A 26,921-nucleotide genomic window follows, 5' to 3' on the forward strand; every position below is an offset into this window, starting at 1 on the left:
AAGCAGATCAGAGAGAAAAATGAGGACATGGATGGCGAGATAAAGATAGAGAAGAGTAAATATATCAGGCTGGTGACACACTTCCTAAGAATTGATCGGATTCCAGTTTATTTACTGGAAAGAGAGAAAAGAGGAGAAAGAATAAAGGAGAGAGAAGAGGAGCTGGAGACAGGAAGAGTGAAGTAAAAAGACAGGCAGATTAGAGAGTGCAGGCATGGTTTGAAAATGCCAGAGAGTTTAATACAAGGGAAAGAGAGAGGGAGAGCCAGAGAGGAAAGACATTAGACATTGAGAAGTTGCGAAAGTGGACAGGAGACATGGCCAACAGTCGCAGTGTGACTGGAAGTGGTCCAGTTCACTGGAGAAATGGGCCAACTGCAGGCAAAGCGATGGGAGTCAGCTTGTGGTAACTCTGAGATTTTCACCCCACTCAATCAGCTGAATAAATCTACCGGAAAGAAACGACTGACATTAATGTTAAATAAAACCATTAAACAAAGGCTTTTCTTGTAGCAAAAGTCAAAATACACAGTGCACCGTGTTCCAGATTAACATGCATACCAAATGTGAGGATCTAGTTTGGAGTTTTTCCCTGGGAGATGCTGCTGGTCACTTCCTTCCCTGAGTGGCAATTCAGTAGAAATGTGGACAACCTATTTGACTATGAGGGGCATCACAGTCAAAATTAAAGTAAAGTTTACTTAATTGTCACAATTAGGGCTTACATTAACACTGCAATGAAGTTACTGTGAAAATCCCCTAGTCGCCACACTCTGGCACCTGTTTGGGTACACTGAGGGAGAATTCAGCACGGCCAATGCACCTAACCAGTACGTATTTTGGACTGGGTAAAATACTGGAGCACCCGGAGAAAACCACACAGACACATGGCGAACGTGCAAATTCCACACAGTGATCCAAGCCGGGAATCGAACCCGGACCTCTGGCGCTGTGAGGTAGCTGTGCTAACCACTGTGTCACTCTATACTTCCCCCAAATAGTCAAATAGGGTCTTAATGGCACCCGGCCTCTGCAAAAATACGCAAACAGTCTCACACACACAGTGACACACAGTGACACACAGTGACACACAGTGACACACAGTGACACACAGTGACACACAGTGACACACAGTGACACACGTAGGCACATGCAGATACACGCAGACACTCAATTGCACACAAGCACACAGAGACATATACACACAATGACCTACACACACACATGCACACAGAAGCACACAGACACAGACACAGACACACACACACAGACACACAATGACCCACACGCACATCCATACCAGAAGATGCAGCATTAGATTTACCAGCCCTAAGATACTGAGGCCAACTGTAGCAGTCTGATGGAAGAATCAGCACAGCCCAGTAAGCTCAGTACAGACCAGACCTGGAACTGCGGCTGTTCCTGAGCTTTGTGACTTTGCCTCATTGTTACTGAATGTTTAAAATTCTTTATGATCTATATGCTATCTCATTACCGAGACAATGTTCACTGACCAGGTTTCTTCAACATCATTCAGAAACTTCCTTCTCGCTCATCCACTCACAAGGGATAATTATTAAAGTTTACTTTATTCGTGTCACAAGTAAGGCTTACATTAACACTGCAATTAAGTTACTGTGAAATTCCCCTAGTCGCCACACTGTTCGGGTTCCACTGAGGGAGAACTTAGCACGGCCAATGTACCTGACCAGCACGTCTTTTGGGACTGTGGGGGGAAACCGGGGCACCCGGAGGAAACCCACGCAGATATGGGGAGAACGTGCAGACTCTGCACAGCCAGTGACACAAGCCGGAATTGAACCCGCGTCCCTGGCGTTGTGAGGCAGCAGTGCTAACCACTGTGCCGCAAATTGAAAGTCGGGATGCATGAATAATAGACGATTAGGTTAATATCACCCAATATATCCCGGCACTTGAAGTTGAAAAGATGCCCCTGTTACACTGTAATAATTCTTGTTTTATACAATCTAATTTCTTCTCCAGACATATTATTTATCGAGTGGGCGGCATGGACAAGTTGGGCCGAAGGGTCTGTTTCCATGCTGTAAACCTCTGTCACTCTATGCGTTCGGACCCTTTTTAAAATTAGATTATTGTTTATAAAGTAGACGTTCTTTATCTGCTTCACTCAGGGCTGGAGCCCATTCCATGTCTGGATTATTCAGAGAGATTCCCTCTACGCTGCCACAGAAATCTCCCCTAAACATAACTTGTGAAGGGGGCTCACCAATTCTGATGGTTCTAAAGGTGAGCTGGTCCTTTCCCGAGACAGGTTACCACTTGTCGAGTTTTGCCAAGTCTTGTGGGGTCGCGGCCACTCGCTGGCCATGTGACAAAAATAAAATATTGCAGATCCCGGAAATGAAAACAGAAAATGCTGGAAACACTCAGCAGGTCAGGCAACGTCTGTGGAGAGAGAAACAGAGTCAACGTTTCAGGTCTGTGACCTTTTGTCAGAACCTTTCTGATGAAAGGTCAACAACTTAAGAAGTTAACTCGGTTTCTCTCTCCACAGACGCTGCCTGAGCTGCTGAGTGTTTCCAGCATTTTCTGTTTCCATGTCCGCTCTCTGCCCCTTGCCGTTGCAAGTCCATTTCATCTGGGCTTGCTGGGCTCTGCGGTTGACTGGGTGACTGCAGTGCTTACCAAGGCCTGTTTCAATCCCCCATTTCAAATAATCTCTCCGCCCACACTCCAATCTCCCTCCCTCTTCCATTCCCGACCTGCCATCACAGGGAGCTATGCAGAATACTCCACCACGGGGTCCCTTCACCTAAACCAACCTGGAGAGCGAGTGAGTGACAGAGAGAGCAGGCTTCAAATGGCTGATGAACCATGTGTGGCAGCACAGTCAGATCGCCTCCACTCCCAGCTCCCTCCCTGTGCCCTTTGAGCCACACAGCTAGCACTGGATACCAGTGAGGAGTACAAACCCTCCCAGCACACACTTATACACACACACAAATACACAGTAACGCACACACACACACTTATACACACAGGCACTAATACACAGTAGCACACATTTACGTAAACACATACACAGGCCCACACTTACAGCCTTATACACACACACAGATGCACACAGTTACACACACGCAGATGCACAGTTACACACATTTACACATCAATGTACACATTTGCACACACACAGATACACACACTCAGATGCACAGTACACGCAGATGCACACATTTACACACATTTACATACGCATTTACACACACACAAATGTACACATTTATACACAGGCATACAAACACAAACACACACTCACTGACATCGGGGTTAAAGAAGAAAAGTTGGATTTCACCCGGGTTCAGTGCAGGAACTCAGCACAGACTAACCTGGGCTCAGGAACTCAGCACAGACTAACCTGGGCTCAGGAACTCAGCACAGACTAACCTGGGCTCAGGAACTCAGCACAGACTAACCTGGGCTCAGGAACTCAGCACAGACTAACCTGGGCTCAGGAACTCAGCACAGACTAACCTGGGCTCAGGAACTCAGCACAGACTAACCTGGGCTCAGGAACTCAGCACAGACTAACCTGGGCTCAGGAACTCAGCACAGACTAACCTGGGCTCAGGAACTCAGCACAGACTAACCTGGGCTCAGGAACTCAGCACAGACTAACCTGGGCTCAGGAACTCAGCACAGACTAACCTGGGCTCAGGAACTCAGCACAGACTAACCTGGGCTCAGGAACTCAGCACAGACTAACCTGGGCTCAGGAACTCAGCACAGACTAACCTGGGCTCAGGAACTCAGCACAGACTAACCTGGGCTCAGGAACTCAGCACAGACTAACCTGGGCTCAGGAACTCAGCACAGACTAACCTGGGCTCAGGAACTCAGCACAGACTAACCTGGGCTCAGGAACTCAGCACAGACTAACCTGGGCTCAGGAACTCAGCACAGACTAACCTGGGCTCAGGAACTCAGCACAGACTAACCTGGGCTCAGGAACTCAGCACAGACTAACCTGGGCTCAGGAACTCAGCACAGACTAACCTGGGCTCAGGAACTCAGCACAGACTAACCTGGGCTCAGGAACTCAGCACAGACTAACCTGGGCTCAGGAACTCAGCACAGACTAACCTGGGCTCAGGAACTCAGCACAGACTAACCTGGGCTCAGGAACTCAGCACAGACTAACCTGGGCTCAGGAACTCAGCACAGACTAACCTGGGCTCAGGAACTCAGCACAGACTAACCTGGGCTCAGGAACTCAGCACAGACTAACCTGGGCTCAGGAACTCAGCACAGACTAACCTGGGCTCAGGAACTCAGCACAGACTAACCTGGGCTCAGGAACTCAGCACAGACTAACCTGGGCTCAGGAACTCAGCACAGACTAACCTGGGCTCAGGAACTCAGCACAGACTAACCTGGGCTCAGGAACTCAGCACAGACTAACCTGGGCTCAGGAACTCAGCACAGATTAACCTGGGCTCAGGAACTCAGCACAGACTAACCTGGGCTCAGGAACTCAGCACAGACTAACCTGGGCTCAGGAACTCAGCACAGACTAACCTGGGCTCAGGAACTCAGCACAGACTAACCTGGGCTCAGGAACTCAGCACAGATTAACACAGTGGGCTGATCTGCAGCTTTTCATTGAGATAACAAGCAGAGAAGTGAGTGGCTCTTTTACCTTCTCGTTTCATGCCCACTTTGAAGCATTTCCTCAGGCGGCAGTACTGGCACTGGTTCCTGTGGTGCTGGTCGATGTGACAGTCCCGGTTGGAGCGGCAGCTGTAGGACAGGTTTCGCCTGATGCTGCGCTTGAAGAAGCTCTTGCAGCCCTCGCAGGTGAACTGGCCGTAGTGTTTGCCGCTGGCCCGGTCCCCGCAAACCACACAGTCCACCTGCAGCCCCCCTTGCCTGTCCGCCTCGCCCACCTCCGGCTCACTGCCCCCGGTCTGGGAGGAGGAGGGAGCCGGGCTCTCCAGAGACTCCTCGCCACCGTTGTGGGGATAAGGCTTGCTGTCCTCCCGAGGGTCTCCCCACTCACTGGCTGCCATGGCCATCTCTCTGCACCCCCCACCCACCCCAAAATAAACCCCCTACTCTCCCCCCCAAAAAATAAACCCCTTCTCTCCCCACCCCCCAAAATAACCCCCCTACTCTCCCCACACACCCAAAATAACCCCCCTACTCTCCCCACACCCCCAAAATAAACCCCCTATTCTCTCCACACACCCCAAAATAAATCCCCTACTCTCCCCACACCCCCAAAAATACCCACCTCCTCTCCCCACCCCCAAAATAACCCTCCTACTCTACCCCCAAAAATACTCCCCTCCTCTCCCCCAAAAATAAACACCCCTCCTCTAGCCCCCCCAAAAATAACCCCCCCACCTCCCAAAATAAACCCTCTCCTCTACCCCCCAAAAATAAACCCCCTCCTCTACCCCCCAAAAATAAACCCCCTCCTCTACCCCCCAAAAATAAACCCCCTCCTCTCCCCCTATCCACCCCAAAATAAATCCCCCTCCTCTTCCCCCTCTTCCCAGCTAGCTGAGGGCTGGGGTGAGAGAGCAGGACAACACACACTTGGAGAGGAAAGACTGAGACAGGTCAGAAATCCCAGCAGCAAGGGCTGGCAATGTGTATGAACATACACAGAGAGAGAGAGAGTTAATGGTTCCAGCCCAGCATAACTCTTCTTCCAGGATTCCCAGAGTTTGGGGACTGGGTGATCCAGGAGAATTTACACTTCCTGAGGCAGTGCCCAGCTCGGAAAGTCACTGGGTCCGCAGTGAGCACGGGAGCCTCTGGGCATTTTTAACATCCTGAGGGTCAGTTTGTCAAGTCAGAGCGTCCCAGGCTGGAGGAGAGACTGGCAGATAGGTAAACAGAGAGAGAATGAGACAGGGACGGTGAATGAGACAGAGAGAGAGAGAATGAGAGAGAGAGAGAGAGAGCGAGATTCCCAGACAAGAGTTCCTTCCATTCACTCACTTCGCTGTTTCACCAGACGGGCCCGGACAGCAAGTCATGTGTAAAGCAGCGGCAATCACTTTACACCCATGTCAAACACATCTCTCCCTCTCTCTCTCTCTCTGTCTGTCACTGTACCCCACCACCCCAACACAAACCCTCTCCAAAATACCCTTCACCCCAAAAATACCTCCAAAATTACCCCCACCTCATCAACAACAAACTCCCCCCCCTCTCCAAACCACCCCCACCCCAACTAAACCACCTATTCAACCCCCCCTCCAACAACAGCAACCCCCTCCAAATACTCCACACAACAAACTCCCCCCCCCTCCAAAATACCCCTCACCCCAAAACCAACATCTCTCCAAAATAACCCCCACCTCATCAACAACAAACTCCCCCCCCCCCTCTCCAAATCACCCCAACCCCAACAACACCCCCCTCCAAGTACCCCTCACCACAACAACAACCCCCTCTCCAAACCACCCCTCACCCCAAAAACAACACCTCTCCAAAATAACCCCCACCTCGTCAACAACAACAAACTCCCCCTCCCTCTCCAAATCACCCCAACAACAACCCCCTCTCCAAACCACCCACCCTCAGTTACTCCCCCTCCCAGGAAAGCAGAGAGGGGAGGGGGGGGGGGGGGAAATAAAAGTAAAGTGGAATAACAAGGCAAAAAAAAAACCCCCGCCCCTCCCACTCAGCCAAACTCCCAAAGTTTTAAAAAGCCTCTCCCTGTTTTTTCTCCTCCTCCGCTCGCCTCCTTCTCTCTCCCCCACACCCTCCTCTGCGGGTCGGTTGCAATGAACTGTGGCTGGGAGAGCAGGGCTGAAGTTTTGCTGCTGGAAGGAGGAACAGCGGATAATGGATCTGTCCCTGAGTGGGTGCAGGAGGTCAGAGAGGATCCGAGAAACTGGCCTCACACAGGGAACTGGGGGGGGGGGGGGGGGGAGGTTAAATAAAATGGAGATGCGGGGTCTAGGAAAGGTTACGAGGGCGATTTTCCTGAATAAAACAGGAGATGAGAGTCAGTGACTGCGTGTGCAGCGCTTTGACAGTGCTATTGAAGCCGGACGGTTGCCAGGGAGATCACTGCCTTATGAAGGAGATTGGTGTCAGGGAGCCAATGCTTCGTGTCCACAATAGGGTTCCACTCCTGGTTTCAGTGTTTTCGCCAGAGAGTGAAGGAGTGGAGGGGTTTTTTTTTGGGGGGGGAGGGGAGGGGGTGAGTTATTTGGAGGGGAGAGGTTGGTGGCTTCTGACTGCACAAACTTTACAAAGTCAGTTCAATAGGCTGCATATCCATGGCAACAGAGTTCAAATGAGACCAGAAATGTGAGTGGGTGAGCTTGCTGCAGACCACAGCGAATGGGATAGGAATGGTGACCACACACACACATACACCACAGACACACACAGACACACACACCACAGACACACACATACACCACAGACACACACAGAGACACACACACACACACCACAGACACACACATACACCACAGACACACACAGAGACACACACTGACACAGACAGACACACACAGACACACACACTCACACAGAGACACACACTGACACACACACATACACCACAGACACACACACACCACAGACACCCTCACACACACACACAGACACACACACTGACACGGACAGACACACACAGACACACACTCACACAGAGACACACACTGACACACACACACATACACCACAGACACACACACACACAGACACAGAGACACACACTCACACAGACACACACACACACACACACACTGACACACACACATACACACAGACACACACACAGACACACACACAGACACTGACACACACAGAGAGACACACACACACGGACACACACATACAGAGACACACACACAGACAAACTCACACTCACAAACACACACACACAGACACACACTCATACACACCGACACACACAGAGACATACACAGAGAAATGGACACACGCACAGAGACACACACACGGACACACAAACACACAGACACACACACACGACACACAGACACACACACATACACATACTCACAGAGACACACACATATACACAGACAGACACACACATACAGACACACACAGACCCACACACACAGATTACACACACACACTCACACAGATGGACACACACAGTCAGACCCACACACGCACAGACCCACACACGCACAGACCCACGCACACAGACACACACGGACACACAGACCCACACACACAGACCTACACACACACACACACACAGGCAGACCCACACACGCACTGACCCACACACACACAGACCCACACACATACACAGAACATTCACAGAACCTCTCCCACACGCACATGCACACATATGCACAAACACACATAGACCCACACACACACACCCACATACAGGCAGAGACAATTGCAAACAGAGAGACACTGAGACACACACACACAGATCACCAGCCCAAAATATTCTCCTCCTGAAACTTTAGGCCACCTCATTCCCAAGAAGGTGGCCCAACAACCCACCAGACACAGGAAGCAAAAACTGAATGGACAATTTGCAAATTCCCAGATAATTGTCGGCAAGAAACGTTGTGGCTTTGCTGCGGTTTTGCAACTACCTCGAGGGAGCTATCCTGCAAGGTGGGGGTTGGTGGGTAAGGGTCTAAGGGTGGGGGATGGGGGGCATGGGGGGTGGGGGCTGTAAGGGTGGGAGGGTGCATAGGGGGTGCACAGAGCATCGAGGCAGTTTGGGCTCCTACTGTCATTGGACTGGCGTAAGGGAAAGTTCTGCTAACCGCTCTGGTTAAAACCTGGATCTGTTTATAAACTCTTTGAGGTTTTCGCCCCTCTCCTGGCAAAGTCGCGAGGGTGGGGGTGGTGCGGGGATGGCAGACAGGTTCCTCAGCCATTCGGCCGTCTCCTGAATCATCTCATCCAGACAGTGTGGCCTCCAGCTACTCAACCACAGCAGGCATCACAGCCGATTAACTTCCGCAAATAACATGAACACATGCACACACTCACGAATGCACCTTCACACACACAACAGACTGTCACACATGTACACACACAACACACACTGTCATACATGCACAGACACAACACACACTGTCACACATGCGCACACACAACACACACTGTCACACATGTACACACAACACACACTCATACATGCACAGACACAACACACACTGTCACATGCGCACACACAACACACACTGTCACACATGTACACACAACACACACTGTCATATATGTACACCCACAACACACACTGTCACACATGTACACACAACACACACTGTCATATATGTACACACACAACACACACTGTCACATGTACACACACAACACACTGTCATACATGCACAGTCACAACACACACTGTCACACATGCGCACACACAACACACACTCACACATGTACACACACAACACACACTGTCATACATGCACAGACACAACACACTGTCACATGCGCACACACAACACACACTGTCACACATGTACACACATAACACACACTGTCATACATGCACAGACACAACACACACTGTCACACATGCGCACACACAACACACACTGTCACACATGTACACACACAACACACTGTCATACATGTACACACACAGCACACACTGTCATACATGCACACACACAACACACACTGTCACACATGCAAACACAACACACACTGTCACACATGCACACACAACACACACTGTCACACATGCACACACACAACACACACTGTCATACATGCACACACACAACACACACTATCACTCATGCACACACATACAACTAAACATACATGCTCACAAATACACTCACAAACATACACCCTCACACATTCGTACACACTAACACGCACCCACACATGAATCACACACTCAATCTCACTCACATTCAAACACTCACACATTTCATAGAATCATAGAGTTTTACAGCACAGAAAGAGGCCTTTTGGCCCATCATGCCTGCGCCGGCCGTCAAGAACCTATCCATTCTCATCTCATTTTCCAGCACTTGGTCCGTAGCCTTGTACGCTCTGACATTTCAAATGTTCAACTAAATGCTTCTTAAATGTTATGAGGGTTCCCACCTCCACCACCCTTTCAGGCAGTGAGTTCCGGATTCTGCTGGGTGAAAAAAGTTTTCCTTAAATCCCCTCTAAAGCCCCTGCCCTGACCTTAAAGCTATGCCCCCTGGTTTTTGATACCTCTACCAAGGGGAAATGTTTCTTCCTATCTGTCCTAGCCGTGTCCCTCATAGTTTTGTATACGCTCACAAACTCACATTCACCCATGCCCATCCGACCAGCCCGTCTATATCATCCTGTAATCTAGGAGTTTCCTCCTCACTATTTACCACACCACCAATCTTCATGTGATCTGCGAACCGACTCCACTTACCCACCCCCCCCCCCCCCCCCCCCCCCACATCTAAAAGTAAAGTTTATTTCTTAGTCACAAGTAGGCTTGCATTAACACTGCAATGAAGTTACTGTGAAAATCCCCTAGTCGCCACACTCCGGCGCCTGTTCGGGTACACTGAGGGAGAATCTAGCATGGCCAATGGATCTAACCAGTCTTTTGGACTGTGGGAGGAAACTGGAGCACCCAAAGGGAACCCACGCAAACTCAAGGAGAACGTGCAAACTCCACATAGACAGTGACCCAAGCTGGGAATCGAACCTGGGTCCCTGGTGCTGTGAGGCAGCAGTGCTAACCACTGTGACACCATGCTGCCCATATAGATCATTAATATACATTACATACAGCAAGGGACCCAGTACTAATCCCTGCGGTACACCACTGGACACAGGCTTCCAGTCACAAAAACAACCTTCAATCATCATCACCCTCTGCCTCCTGCCACTAAGGCAATTTTCGATCCGATTTGTCAAATTGCTCTGGATCCCATGAGCTTTTATCTTCTTGGTCAGTCTCCCATACGGAACATTGTCAAAAGCCTTACTGAAATCCATGTAGGCTACATCAACTGCACTGCCCTCATCTACACACCTAGTCACCTCCTCAAAAAAGTCAATCAAATTTGTTAGCCACAATCTCCCCTTGCCAAAGCCATGTTGATTATCCTGGATTAATCCTTGCCTCTCCAATTGGGGATTCATTCCATCCCTCAGAATTCTTTCCAATAATTTCCTCACCACTGATGTTAGACTCACTGCCCTGTAATTTCCTGATTTATCCCTGCTACCCTTCTTGAATAATGGAACCACATTAGTTGTCCTCCAGTCCTCTGGCACCTCTCCTGTGTTCTACCAAATAAACCTGTTGGACTTTAACCTGGTGTGAGACTTCTTACTGTGCTTACCCTAGTCCAACGCCGGCATCTCCACATCACCTCTCCTGTGGCCAGAGAGGATTTGAATATTCGCATCAGAGCCCTTGCAATCTCCTCTCTTGCTTCACACAGTCACCTGGGATACAGCTCGTCTGGGCCTGGGGATTTATAAGTTCATGAGTTCATAAGGTATAGGAGCAGAATTAGGCCATCCGACCCATCGAGTCTGCTCCACCATTCGACCATGGCTGATATGCTCCTCATCCCCATTTTCCTGCCTTCTCCCCATAACCCTTCACCCCATTACCAATTAAAAATCTGTCTAACTCCTCCTTAAATTTACTCACTGTCCCAGCATCCACCGCACTTTGGGGTAGCGAATTCCACAGATTCACAACCCTTTGGGAGAAGTAGTTTCTCCTCAACTCTGTTTTAAATTTGTTACCCCTTATCCTTAGGCTATGACCTCTCGTCCTAGAATGCCCCACAAGAGGAAGCATCTACTCCATGTCTACTTTATCCAAACCTTTAATCATCTTGTATACCTCAACTACTTTTAATCCTGCTAAAATCTGTTCCTCAAGGTGAAAATATAGGCCCCTTCAACTGCTCCAAAGGACACTGGGATTACCCCCCTCCCCCCCCATTGATGCCATGCCCATTGATGCCATGTGTCCGTCCCTCCCACAGAACATTGATCACTGGTGCCTTTGGACATCTGGGCCATCTCAATGGGCTACTCTTCCTGGCCTGCTCCCTTCCTGTCCTGCCCCCTTCCTGCCCTGCTCCCTTCCTGACCTGCCCCCTTCCTGCCCTGCCCCCTTCCTGCCCTGCTCCCTTCCTGCCCTGCCCCCTTCCTGCCCTGCCCCCTTCCTGCCCTGCACCCTTGCTGCCCCATCCCTTCCTACTCCACCGCTTCCTGCCTTGCCCCTTCCTGCCCCACCCCTTTATGCCCTGCCCCTTTGCCCTGCCTCATCATGGCCTGTCCCCTTGGCACTGCCCCAGCACCACCCAAGGTCCCCTGTGCCAACATGGCAGTGCCAATGCTGCCAGGGTGCCAGGGAGCAGTGCCTGGGCACTATTCAGCTGGCCACCCGGAGGCTACAATGCCACCAAGCCCTACCGATGCGGTCCTCATGTCTGATCTCTGTGGAGAGCGGTGGTGATTCCCTCCAGCGCCATGTCATGCCATCGGGCGAGAACATTGCACGTTCCCAGAGATTCGGCATTGAGCTGAATTTACATATGGAAATCTATGCTAATAAATGGTAATCAGGTTCATATCCTTGCCTGGTGTGACCCTGATTATGTCAACTGGGGCGGCCCAGGAACATCACCAGCGTTTGGTGCCCGCCGCAAACCCTGCTTCAGGGCTCTCCCAGTATTTTCCTGACAGAACGGGATCTGTGCCAGGCGCAACATGGCTGGAAAATCGCCCCCTCATCTTTCACACCGACTCATTCACACTCTCACACACACACAGTCTCACACATACTCTCACTCTCTCTCAGTCTCTCTCAAACACACACAAACAGACGTGTTCACACATGCACCAACCTATTAACAGGAGTTGACACACTCTCTAAATGGCTCCCTCCTTAGGGATACATGTAGTTATACAACACTCCCTCGGTGACCAGGCTCTCTCTGCTCAGTTAACAATCCAGTACTCAATAATTTAAAAATCTGAATATTACCAGTCCTGTCTCAATGAGGGCATTCTCACATCTGACTCAGAAATGATAGAATCCCTACAATGCAGGAGGAGGCCATTTGGCCCATCAAGTCTACACTGAACACAATCCCACCCAGGCCCTATCCCTGTAACCCCACATATTTACGCTGCTAATCCCTTTAACCTACGCATTCTAGTTCAGTAAAGGGCAATTTAGCATGGCCAATACACCTAACCCGCACATCGTTGGACTGTGGGAGGAAACCGGAGCACCTGGAGGAAACCCACGCAGACACGGGGAGAACATGCAAACTCCACACAGACAATGACCCAAGCCAGGAATTGAACCCGGGTCCCTGGAGCTGTGAGGCAGCAGTGCTAATCACTGTGCCACCGTGCTGCCCCAAAAGTCATGTGTTCAAAGCCCACATCCCATAATGTGGCCGATACCCCTCTGCAGTACAGAGGGAGCGTTGCATTACTGGAGATGCTGCAGGGGAGACAGTGGACCAGGGGGATATCCTCTCTGGGGGATGTGAAGTATCCCACGATCACTATTTTGGGAACAGAGGGAGGCCATTCAGTCCCTTGAGCCGATTCCATCATTCGACCACACCATGGCTGACCTGTATCTCAATGACATTTATTTGCCATGGTTCTGTATCCCTTAATATCCTTATCTAACAATCTCAGTTGTGAAGAAGAGATAATCCTGATGTCCTGGCTAATATTTATTCCTCAATAAACATCTGCTCATTCTCACATTGCTATTGGTGGGAGTTTGCTGTGTGCAAATTGGCTGCCGTGTTTTCTACATTAGAAGATAGAAACATAGAAAATAGGAGCAGGAGGAGGCCATTCGGCCCTTCGGCCCTGTTTCCCCATTCATTATGCTCATGGCCAAAAATCTAATTCAATACAAAGAACAAAAACAAAGCAAAAAGAAAAGTGCCTCACAGGAACAGGCCCTCCAAGCCTGTGCCAATCATGATGCCCTAACTAAACTAAAAAAAAAACCTTCTGCCCTTACTCGGTCCATACTCCTCTGCTCCCTCCCTGTTCATGTACACAATAGCACATTAAATGTTGCTAATGTGCCTGCTTCCACCACCTCCTCTGGCAGCGCGTTCCAGGCACCCACCACTCTCTGCGTGGAAAACTTCCCCCACACATCTCCCTTAAACTTTCCCCCTGTCACCTTGAACCTGTGCCCCCGTGTAATTGACATTTCCACCCTAGGAAAAAGTGGGGGTTTTGCAATGCAGGCAGGTCCCCCACTGTCAATGGCCTACAGAATCACAGAGCTGTTATGGTGTAGGAGGAGGCCATTTGGCCCATCACGTCTGCACCGGCACCATGACGGACTGCCATTCCCCTGCTTTTCCCCCGTAACCCCTGCGCATTGTTTCTATAAGCAAGGTTCTTATGGCAACTGCACAGCTGAATAAAAGCACCAAAGAAGGACAACAACTTGTGTTTATATAGTGACTTTAGTCTAATAAAACGTCCTCAGGTGCTCCATCGAACTCCTGTTCAAACACAATTTGACCCTGAAGCAATAAGGAGATATTTGGTCAGGTGACTTGAATCTTGGTCAAAGTTGAAGATCTTAAAGGAGGAGAGAGAGGGAGAGGCCAAGGAATTTAGGGAGGGAATTCCAGAGCTAAGGGCCTGGGCAGCTGAAGGCATGGACAAAACTGGGGATTTGCAGGAGGCCAGAATGCCAGGCACATAGATCTTAGAGGGATGCAGGGCTGGGAGAGGTGGGTGGCCAGATCACTAACAACCTGTCCTGGTCCCTCCATGCTGACGCTATAGTTAAGTGGCCACTATGTGGCCACATTCCCCTCTAACTCAATTTTCAAGTTTGCTGACGACACCACCGTCGTGGGTCGGACCTCAAACAATGACGAGACAGAAGACAGGAATGAGATAGAGAATCTGGTGAACTGGTGCGATGACAACGATCTCTCCCTCAATGTCAACAAAACAAAGGAGATTGTCATCGACTTCAGGAAACGTAATGGAGAACGTACCCCTGTCCACATCAACGGAGACGAAGTAGAAAGGGTCGAAAGCTTTGTGAATGTGGCCTAATCCATCACGCAAACCAGTCTCCCATCCATTGACTCTGTCTACACTTCCCACTGCCTCGGCAAAGGAGCCAGCATAATTAAGGCCTCTATGCCGCCCGGACATTTTATCTTCCATCTTCTTCTGTCGGGAAAAAGATACAAAAGTCTGAGGTCATGTACCAACCGACTCAAGAACAGCTTCTTCCCTGCTGCTGTCAGACTTTTGAATGGACCTACCTTGCATTAAATTGATCTTTCTCTACACTCTAGCTATTACTGTAACACTACATTCTGCACCCTCTCCTTTCCTTCTCTATGTACGGAATGCTTTGTCTGTATAGTGCGCAAGAAACAATAATTTTTACTGTATACTAATACATGTGACAACAATAAATCAAATCAAATCAAATCATCAAGCCCATCAAAGCCTCAGGAGGCTAAGGAAATTCGGCATGTCTGCTACGACTCTCACCAAATTTTGCACCACAGAAAGCATCCTTTCCAGATGCATCACAGCTTGGTCTGGCTCCTTCTCTGACCAAGACCGCAAGAAACTACAAACGGTCGTGAATGAAGCCCAATCCATCACGCAAACCAACCTCCCATGCATTGACTCTGTCTACAGTTCCCGCTGCCTCGGAACAGCAGCCAGCGTAATTAAGGACCCCACGCACCCCAGACGCTCTCTCTTCCACCTTCTTCCTTCGGGAAAAAGATACAAAAGTCTGAGGACACGTACCAACCTACTCAAGAACAGCCTCTTCCCTGCTGCCGTCAGACTTTTGAATGGACCTATCATATATTAAGCTGATCTTTTTCTACACCCTAGCTATAACGGTAACACTACATTCTGTACCCTCTTCTTTCCTTCTCCTCTATCTACTCTATGAACGGTATGCTTTGTCTGTATAATGCGCAAGAAACAATACTTTTCACTGTATACTAATACATGTGACAACAATAAACCAAATCAAATCAAAACAGAGGGGCGAGACCATGCATGGATTTGAAAACAGAGGCGAGAGTTTTAAAATTGTAGAGTTGCCAGACCAGGAACAAAGATAGCGAAACACTAAGGGTGGCAGGTGAGGGAGTGGGAGCTGGGACGCAGGGCAGCAGAGTTTGCAGAGAGTGGAAGTTGACTAACAGCCACTTGAGGTGAAGTATCGGGGGGCAGGAGGCAGGGTTGTTTGTTTGAGGCGGGGGGGGGGGGGGGGGGGAGGGGGGAGGGGTTGGGGTGGGTGGCGGGGAGACTGTGTAACCCCGGTGAATCAGGGTGAGATAATGGACAGGAAGAAAGGAAAAAAAAATTCTTTGGCTGCCGGAGGAACCAGGAGCCTTTCAGAAGCTGGAAGCTTCGATGATCAAAGTGTGAGAGGCACCTCGTTGGGCGAGCGATCTGTGCTGTTGGAACAAGAAGCCAGCAGCACATTCACCTTCTGAGGGGTGGGGGGGCATGGGACACAATCCGGTCTATTTAATCCTCTGCGACAGTGGGATACTAAAAGATGATTAATCGGACAAAGAGAGGTCAGCTCAGACCACTGGGAGTCTCAGCAACTGAAACAGAGAGAGAGAGAGAGAGGAAGAATCGCAAAGATATTTTACTGATCAAATCGACGTTTTTCTTTTGTTGCCCACAGGGGCGAAACACCCTGGGCTGAGGAGACTGAAGGAGGGTGAGGGAGAGACTCGATATAGTCTGTGCTTGGTCACGCTGAGGGGGCAGTTAGGGAGACTTGTCCACCTCTTTGAGAAGCACCAGGAAGATATTGGGGCGGCACGGTGGTGAGCACTGCTGCCTCACAGCGCCAAGGACCCCGGTTCGATTCCCGGCTTCGGGTTACTGTTTGTGTGGAGTCTGCACGTTCTCCCCGTGTCTGCGTGGGTTTCCTCCGGGTGCTCCAGTTTCCTCCCACAGTCCGAAGATGTGCGGGTTAGGTTGATTGGCCATGATAAATTGCCCCTGAGTGTCAGGGGGATTAGTTGAGTAAATGAGGGTTATGGGAATAGGGCCTGGGTGGGATTGTGGTCGTTACAGACTTGATGGGCCGATTGGCCTCCTTCTGTACTGTATAGATTCTATGATATTTTTCAAGGAGGATTTTATAACTCCCTCTCTGGGCAGAATGGGAATTAAAATCGAACAGAAGCTGAACATCTGGGATCACTTTTTTTTTTAAGAAAAGAGGCTTGTGTCTTACTTCAAGGAGCCCCTTCTTTTACGAGGATTTCTCAACATTGGACGAGCTTTTAGTGAGGCGATACTTGCTCATTAGAACTTCTTTGATGGCAAGACTTTCTCATTCTTTTCACAGTTACAGGCCCATAGCAATCCAGCCTAAAGACAGAACCCTTTTATAGATGGAGCCAAAACTATTAGGATCCCCTTTTTAAAGATTAAGTGACACCATCAGAGCCCTTTTTATAGAGAGAGAGAAAGTATCATTGCCAAGGCCCCTCTTAAAGAGAAGGCATCATTGACTGGACTCCTATTGAAGACGAACTTCCCCTATCCTCATCAGGTCTGCCTGCCTTTCCAGCCAGAACTCAACATCTAATCAAATTTATATTGTTTTAAGAATGGAATTCAAAAATCAGAAAGTTATCACAGTGGTTAGCATTGTTGCCTTACAGCACCAGGGACCTAGGTTCAATTCTGGCCTTGGATCACTGTCTGGATGGAGATTGCGCATTCTCCCCATGTCTGCACGGATTTCCTCCGGGTGCTCCGGTTTCCTCCCACAGTCCGAAGATGCGCGGGTTGGGTTGATTGCCCGTGCTAAATTGCCCCTTAGTGTCAGGGTATTAGCAGGGTAAATATATGGGGTTATGGGATTAGGGTCTGGCTGGGATTGTAGTCAATGCAGACTCGATGGGCTGAAAGGCCTCCTTCTGCATTGTAAGGGTTCTATGTTTCTATTCTATGATTATTTGTAATTCTTTAGATATCACTGCAATTTGAGGGGAAGTGATGGCCTCGTGATATTACCGCTAGACTATTAATCCAGAAATTCAGCTAATGCTCTGGGGACCCGGGTTCGAATCCCCCCACAGCAGCTGGTGGAGTTAGAATCATAGAATCATAGAAACCCTACAGTGCAGAAGGAGGCCATTCGGCCCATCGAGTCTGCACCGACCACAATCCCACCCAGGCCCTCCCCCCACATATTTACCTGCTAATCCCTCTAACCTACGCATCTCAGGACTCTCAGGGGCAATTTTTAACCTGGCCAATCAACCTAACCCGCACATCTTTGGACTGTGGGAGGATAAAAACAAAAAATATGCGGAATTAAGAATCTACTGATGACCATGAAACCATTGCTGATTGTCAGAAAAACCCATCTGATTCATTAATGTCCTTTAGGGAAGGAAATCTGCCGTCCTTACCTGGTCTGGCCTACATGTGACTCCAGTCTCATAGCAATGTGGTTGACTCTCAACTGCCCTCCAAGTGCAACTAAGGATGGGCAATAAATTCTGGCCAGCCAGCGACGCCCATGTCCCACGAATGAATAAAAAAAAATTAAGAATAGAATTCAAAAACCAGGAAGTTATTTGTAATTCTTTATAAATCACTGCTCTGTCCAGGAGCTGGAGGTGGACTGTCCCTTTAAATGCCATTGGTTAATGTCACTGAGATGCTGAGACATTGAAAATGGAAGAATACTTGTTGTCCTCTCCCCTTTACGTCTGTGGGTAGATTCAATTTCCAGGGTGATACTGATCGGGGGTGAGGGGGGGGGGGGGGGCTGGTGGGGGTAGGAGGGGAGGGGAAGAGGGAGGAGTGTTGGGGGAGAGAGAATGGCAGGTTTGCAATGTTGGATTCCCTGACCTTTGCTGGGGCAGTGAAGAAGTGGGTTCTCAGGAAGGAAAGGTGATGGGGGTTGGGGGGGGAGGGGAGGGGGACGTGGGGGAGGGGTGGCTGGAGGGGGTGAGTGGGGGGGTCGGCGGGGGGGGGGGTGGGTAGGAGGGGAGGGGAAGAGGGAGGAGTGTTGGGGGAGAGAGAATGGCAGGTTTGCAATGTTGGATTCCCTGACCTTTGCTGGGGCAGTGAAGAAGGGGGTTCTCAGGAAGGAAAGGTGATGGGGGTTGGGGGTGGTGGCTGGAGGGGGTGGGGTGGGATAGGAGAGGGGGTGGGGTGGGATGTGAGAGGGAAGGGGTGGGGGAAGGGACACAATCAGGTGGGATGCAGCTCCTGAGACCTATCCCAGTGGCCTCTGCTGCGCATCCAGAATCAATCATAGAATCCTATAGTGTAGAAGGAGGCCATTCGACCCATCGAGTCTGCACCAACCAGATCCTATCCCCATAACCCCTAGCTAGTCCCCATGACACCAAAGGGCAATTTAGCATGGCCAATCCACCTAACCCGCACACCTTTGGAGTGTGGGAGGAAACCGGAGCCGCCGGAGAAAATCCACGCAGACATGGGGAGAACGTGCAAACTCCACACAGACAGTGACCCAAGGTGAGAATCGAACCGGGGTCCCTGGCGCTGTGAGGCAGCAGTGCTAACCACTGTGCCACCATGCCGCCCCACGTGATCTGAATCAGGTGAGGAGCGGATTGGCTTCGGTTGGGATGCCTACCCCAGTCGAATAGCCTGGGGCGCTCAACTGTCCACGCCCCCAGAGCCATTATCTTTGAATACCTTCAGGAAGCCACATTGGCCCCGGCAAGGGATTGCGGGGCGGGGGGGGGGTGGATAACTCTGGTTTTTATAGAAATCGCAGATGGGTGCATGCAAAGGGTTAAAGACTCCAGGCTGCTTAATCCAATAATTATAACATCAGTGTCAAGCGAATACTTTCGTTTTGACACGTTGCATGTTTAGTGGGTGAGGGGGATGGTGACAGGATGACCTTTCATCTTCAACCTCTGGCATTTGTGACCCTTGAGCTGTGCAGTGAATGATCCCTCATGGCACTGGGGTAACATCTGACCTTGTTTAGTCTGCTAGCAGAGTCAGAAACGTGAGAAAGGACAAAGGCGAAAGAGATTGGGACCCAGACAGTTATTAAACTGACAAAAGGGCTTCAATGGCAGCACCTGTTGTGGAGCTCACCAGCGTCCCAGTATCGGTGGATCAAATGTCAATCTAATTTAAGACGCCTAACATCTGGATGTGACTAATCCGGACCACACAAAATATAACATTCTCCCTTCTCAACTGACCCTTGGTAATTTGTTGCAGTGTTAATGCACTTGTAGAGGGAAAGATTTCATCTTCCCGAGATTGTGAGGCAAAGAGGTATTTTCTGGAACTCACTCCCGGGTATCTGTTATTCTATATATAAACCCCTGAACCCCTCGATTAGATTCCAGTCTGTAACTCGCTCCCGGGTATCTGTTATTCTATATATAAACCACCCCGAACCCCTCGATTAGATACCAGTCTGTAACTCACTCCCGGGTATCTGTTATTCGATACATAAACCACCCCGAACCCCTCGATTATATTCTAGTCTGTAACTCGCTCCCGGGTATCTGTTATTCTATATATAAACCACCCGAACCCCTCGATTAGATTCCAGTCTGTAACTCACTCCCAGGTATCTGTTATTCGATACATAAACCACCCCGAACCCCTCGATTAGATTCCAGTCTGTAACTCGCTCCCGGGTATCTGTTATTCTATATATAAACCACCCCGAACCCGTCGATTACATTCCAGTCTGTAACTCACTCCCGGGGATCTGTTATTCTATATATAAACCACCCTGAACCCCTCGATTAGATTCCAGTCTGTAACTCGCTCCCGGGTATCTGTTATTCTATATATAAACCACCCCGAACCCCTCGATTAGATTCCAGTCTGTAACTCACTCCCAGGTATCTGTTATTCGATACATAAACCACCCCGAACCCTTCGATTAGATTCCAGTCTGTAACTCACTCCCGGGTATCTGTTATTCTGTATATAAACCCCTGAACCCCTTGATTAGATTCCAGTCTGTAACTCGCTCTCGGGTGTCTGTTATTCTATATATAAACCCCTGAACCCCTCGATTAGATTCCAGTCTGTAACTCACTCCCGGGTATCTGTTATTCTGTATATAAACCCCTGAACCCCTCGATTAGATTCCAGTCTGTAACTCGCTCTCGGGTATCTGTTATTCTGTATATAAACCCCTGAACCCCTCGATTAGATTCCAGTCTGTAACTCGCTCCCGGGTGTCTGTTATTCTATAAACAATGGATCCCAGTCCGTACAACTGGCTCCAACCAGTAACTTTGCTCCCTGTTTTCCATGTCTTGTTGAAACAACACAAATTCTGACATTCCCATTTTGTTTCACACTTTGTCCTTTAATCTTTGTCTGATTGCTGATATTTAAGATGTGTGTTGGTATTCGGAGGTTGAGGTGTCTCTTCTAAGACCACCAAGTCTTTGCAGAGTGCAGAGCCAGTTTGACGAATCGCTCATTCCCTGGCAGCCTCAAGCTAAACAACAGCTCCCTCATCAAGCTTTAGACCTGACAGGAATGAAGCTGTGATTGATCATAAATAGATTTGTAATTCCTGAACATATTTATAAATCAAATCGCCAAACCTACAGGTTTCCATTTGTGGGGCATTCGCAACAGAAAGAATAAAGTAAACTTCAAAGAATTTTAGAGACAGGTTTTGCTGCGGTGATATCTGTTAAATTTTAATAGCCTCCACCTCACAGACTCATAGAATCCTACAGTGCAGAAGGAAGCCATTTGACCCATCAAGTATGTACCGACCATAATCCCACCCAGGCCCTATCCCCATGCACTCGCTAGTCCCCTGACACTAAGGGACAAAACCAAACCACTGCGAATCATAGAATCCTGCAGAGCAGAAGGAGGCCATTCAGCCCATTGAATCTGGTCCAGTCACGATCCCACCATCCCCATGCATTTACTCTAGCTAGTCCCCCTGACACTAAGGGGCAATTTAGCATGGCCAATCCACCTAACTGGCATATCTTCAGACTGTGGGAGGAAACTGGAGCACCTGGAGGAAACTCACACAGACATGGGGAGAATGTGCAAACTCCACACAGACAGTGACCCAAGCTGGGAATCGAACCCAGGTCCCTGGCGCTGTGAGGCAGCAGTGCTAACCACTGTGCCACCGTTCTGCCCATGGCTCAATCTGGCTGAGAATTGCAGTTAATCGCTGGGAATCCTCCAATATCTCTGAACTCCTCTAATTCTGGCCTTGTGACCATCACGATTTTAATTGTCCCCCCATTGCTATTGTGCCTTAAACTCTGGAATTCCCTCTCTAAATGCCTCCGCCTTGCTATCTCCCTCCTCTGAACATTCCTGAAAACCTCTCTCTTTCAGCAAACGTCTGGTCATAATCTCATAAAGGCCCCGCCTTCTCAACCTTGCCCCTCACCTGAGGGCGGCACAGCGGCCCAGTGGTTAGCACTGCTGCCTCACAGCACCAGGGACCCGGGTTTGATTCCCAGCTGGGGTCACTGTCGGTGCAGAGTCTGCATGTTCTCCCTGTGTCTGCGTGGGTTTCTTCCGGGTGCTCTGGTTTCCTCCTGCAGTCCGAAAGGGGTGCTGGTTGGATACATTGGCCGTGCTAAATTCTTCCTCAGTGTACCCGAACAGGTGCCGGAGTGTGGTGACTGGGGGATTTTCGCAGTAACTTCATTGTGGTGTTAATGTAAGCCTACTTGTGACACTAATAAATAAACTTTAAACTTTAGGTGTGGTGACCCTGAGGTTAAATCACCATCAGTCTGCTCTCCCCCTCAAAAGGGAGAGCAGCCTATGGTCACCTGGGACGATGGCGGCTTTAATCTCCTGTTGCGTCAAATTTTGTTTGACAAAGGCACTAGTGAAGCACCTTGGAATATTTTCCTTTATTCAAGGCGACATATAGAATGTCAGTCGTCATTGTTTGTCACAATCACCTTGCTGCCATACCCGGCACGGCTTCAGGTAGGACTGACCAGCTGTCTACCCCCAGTCTACTTTCAATATGCCAATCAGAGAGCGATGCCAGTTTTGGAGTTTGTGATCTGGAGGCATCATTGCTCTAGCACCTTTCTCAATCTTGGGATGTCCCAAAACAATTTACAATCAAGTTTCTAAGTGTCCAGATCACCAACAACGTGTCCTGGTTCCCCCATTCCAACGCTATAGTTAAGAAAGCCCCACCAATGCCTCTACTTTCTCAGGAGGCTAAGGAAATTTAGCATGTTAGCTACAACTCTCACCAACTTTTACAGATGCACTATAAAAAGCATCCTTTCTGGATGTATCGCAGGTTGGTATGGCTCTTGCTCTGACCAAGACAGCAAGAAACTCCAAAGGGTTGTGAACATAGAAATCATAGAAACCCTACAGTACAGAAAGAGGCCACTGGGCCCATCGAGTCTGCACCGACCACAATCCCACCCAGGCCCTACCCCCATATCCCTACACATTTTACCCACTAATCCCTCTAATCTACGCATCACAGGACACTAAGGGGCAATTTTAGCATGGCCAATCAACCTAACCCGCACATCTTCGGACTGTGGGAGGAAACCGGAGCACCCGGAGGAAACCCACGCAGACACGAGGAGAATGTGCAAACTCCACACAGACAGTGACCCAAGCCGGGAATTGAACCCAGGTCCCTGGAGCTGTGAAGCAGCAGTGCTAGCCACTGTGCCACCGTGCCGCTCTAACATAGCCCAGTCCATCACGCAAACCAGCCTCCCATCCATTGACTCCGTCTACACTTCCCGCTGCCATAGCAAAGCAGCCAGCATAATCAAGGACCCCACGCACCCCGGACATTCTGTCTTCCGCCTTCATCCGTCAGGAAAAAGATATAAAAGTCTGAGATCACCTACCAACCGACTCAAGAACAGCTTCTTCCCCGCTGTCATCAGATTTTTGAATGAAGCTACCTTATATTAAGCTGATCTTTCTCTGCACCCTGGCTGTGACTGTAACACTGCATTCTGCACCCTCTCCTTTCCTTCTCCCCTATGTACTCTATGTACGGTATGCTTTGCCTGTATAGCACGCAATAAACAATACTTAACTGTATCCCAATATATTTAACAATAATAAATCCGATCAAAGCAAATCAAATCAATACATAGTTTTAAAGCACAGTCACTTGCATAATGACAGAAACATGACAGCCAATTTGTACACAGCAAGCTGCGAACAGCAATGTGACAATGTTCAAATTATCTATTTTGATGATGTTGATTGAAGGATAAATGTCAACCAGCGCTCTGGAGGAGAACTCCCCTGCTCGTCTTCGAAATGAGATCTTTTACGTCCTCTTGGGAGAGTTGTCGGGACATTGGTTTAATGTCCCTTCAGAAAGATGGCACCTCGAACAGTGCAGCACTCCCTCAGTATTGGCACTGGAGTGTTGGCCTGGATTTTGCACTCAAGTCCTGGAGTGGGAACTGAACCCACAACCTTCCTACTTGTCTGTTCTCTCCAAGCACACGCTGCCCGACTTGTGGAGGCGTCAACTTTGACTCAGTGGGTAGCCTCTGAGTCAGACGTTTTGGGTTTAAATCCAACTGCAGAGCACATAATCCAGGCTAACATTCCCAGGGCAGCACCGAGCCAGTGCTGCATTGTCAGAGATGCCGTCTTGTGAATGAGATTATAAGCCGGGGCTCTGTCTGCTCTCACTGGGCCAGAATGGCCACAGCTGCTATTTCGGAGAAGCACAGTAAGTAGTCTCACAACACCAGGTTAAAGTCCAACAGGTTTATTTGGTAGCATAAATTTTCGGAGCGCTGCCCCTTCATCAGGTGAGTCATCTGATGAAGGAGCAGTGCTCCGAAAGTTTGTGCTACCAAATAAACCTGTCGGACTTTAACCTGGTATTGTGAGACTTCTTACCGTGCTTACCCCAGTCCAACGCCGGCATCTCCACATTTCGGAGAAGCGCAGGGAGATTTTGCTAGTAGTCAGCCAATATTTATCTCCCGATGTCACAAAAATAGATTATCTGGCCATTATCAAAGTTTTGTTTGTGGGAGCTTGCTGTGCACAAATTGGCTGCTGTGTTTCTTACGTAACAAAGAATAAAGAACAAAGAAAAGTACAGCACAGGAACAGGCCCTTCGGCCCTTCAAGCCTGTGCTGAACATGATGCCCTAACTAAATTTTAAAAATATCTTCTGTCCTCACTCGGTCCGTATCCCTCTATTCCCTCCCTATTCATGTACCCATTCAGATGCCTCTTAAATGTTGCTAATGTACCTGCTTCCACCACCTCCTCTGGCAGCGCGTTCCAGGCACCCACCACTCTCTGCGTGAAAAACTTTCCCCACACATCTCCCTTAAACTTTCCCCATCTCACCTTGAATCTTTTCCACACTGTAATTGACATTTCCACCCTGGGGAAAATCCTCTGTCTATCCACCCTGTCTGTGCCTCTATCAGGTCTCCCCTCAGCCTCCGCTACGCATCAAGAAAGTGCTTCATTGGCAGGTTAGTGCTTTGAGACATCCTGAGGTTGGGAACAGTGCTATTTAGACTTTTCTAAGTTGTGGGGGTGGGGATTTTCAGCCACGCTCACCTCAAGACTGGAAAATCCCGAGGTTAACAGACCTTTGCATGGTCTGCCCCCACTACGATTCCTGTGATGGGCAGGACAGGAAAATCCCACCTGGGATCTCAGTCGCAGTCAGGTCCAGGTCTCTCTTGGAGATTTGCAAAACCAACATTTAGCAGCCGAGTTAGTGACTTGTTCCCCTGATCGACTGTCCTCTGTGAGAATGAAACCGTTGAGCACCGAGCTCAGCCCATAACGTGTCTAACCTCAACGTCTGACCGCCTATCGACAAACTGAAATGCCAGTTCAACGGGAACAAAATCTAGTTTGTCAACTCGCATGGTGGCACAATGGTTAGTGCTGCTGCCTCACAACGCCAGGGACCTGGGTTCAATTCCGGCCTCGGGTCGCTGTCTGTGTGGAGTTTGCACACTCTCCCCGTGTCGGCGTGGATTTCCTCCGGGTGCTCCGGTTTCCTCCCACAGTCCCAAGATGTGCAGGTTAGCTTGATTGGCCATGCTAAATTGCCCCTTAGCTCAGGGGGATTAGGAGGGTTAATATATGGGGTTACAGGGATAGGACCTGGGCGGGATTGTTGTCGATACAGACTCGATGGGCCTCCTTCTGCACTGTAGATCCTACACCAGTCTGGTTCATGTATTTACACAGCGAGCAATCAGGGACAGGCTAACTTTGATCTTCAAACAAATTCTAAGTGAGGAGACTGCGATCAGATTTTTTCTTTCGCGAATTGTTTTGTGATTTTGGGTGTGATTATAACTGGCAGAGGGTTTAACCACAGGCAGTGTTGGCAGGGCCAATTAAACATCAGTGTTACAAAAAAAACATCTCCACGAACAGCATGAGGAAATGTGCCAATACCCCACGATGAAAATGAAGAAGGCGTTTGACAAGAGAACTTGCCAAAAAGCTGCCACTGCCTCATTAGACGCTCACTGACACAGCTCCCAGGACTTCACCCTGCTCAGGAATCTTCATGCCTGGCAAAGACGCTCTCAGCATCAAGGAAACGTTAGTGACAGGTAAACACAAGCCTGACCCAGGGGCTGGAGGTCAAAGCATTAAATTTAAGGACTGCGGTGAGCAGCGAAGGAGAACCTCATCGCTTTCAAATAAACGTGGTTAGGCTTCAACTTGCACAATGGACGAATGATTGGTTTATGAAGATGAGAAATAGGTTTATTGTAAATTAGCCCCAGGCTCAAAGAGCTCTTGTGAAGGATCTCGGGGGATTTCACGATGTTAGAGGCGCTATTTAAGGGCAAGTTGTTGTTGTGTTATTTTGTTTCTAATCTCCTTCCTATTTACCTCAGGACAGGAGAAGCTCACTCAGCGACTCAAACCTCTTCCA

The 26,921-nt window shown here is 49.3% G+C and overlaps 1 protein-coding gene across 1 annotated transcript in view; it reads right to left on the reverse strand.

Moving 5' to 3' along the window:
- LOC144479657 (nuclear receptor subfamily 2 group F member 1-B-like) overlaps nucleotides 1–5,059 on the reverse strand; it is a 25,680-nt gene extending 20,621 nt beyond the window's left edge. Inside the window, exon 1 of the mRNA XM_078198650.1 lies at nucleotides 4,679–5,059. Coding sequence (XP_078054776.1) covers nucleotides 4,679–5,054 — 376 coding nt within the window. The 5' untranslated portion in view covers nucleotides 5,055–5,059. The remainder of the gene's footprint in view (nucleotides 1–4,678) is intronic.
- Nucleotides 5,060–26,921: the final 21,862 nt, after the last annotated feature.

This window comes from Mustelus asterias, chromosome 26 (genome assembly GCF_964213995.1).
Source record: "Mustelus asterias chromosome 26, sMusAst1.hap1.1, whole genome shotgun sequence".
NCBI classification, from domain to species: domain Eukaryota; kingdom Metazoa; phylum Chordata; class Chondrichthyes; order Carcharhiniformes; family Triakidae; genus Mustelus; species Mustelus asterias.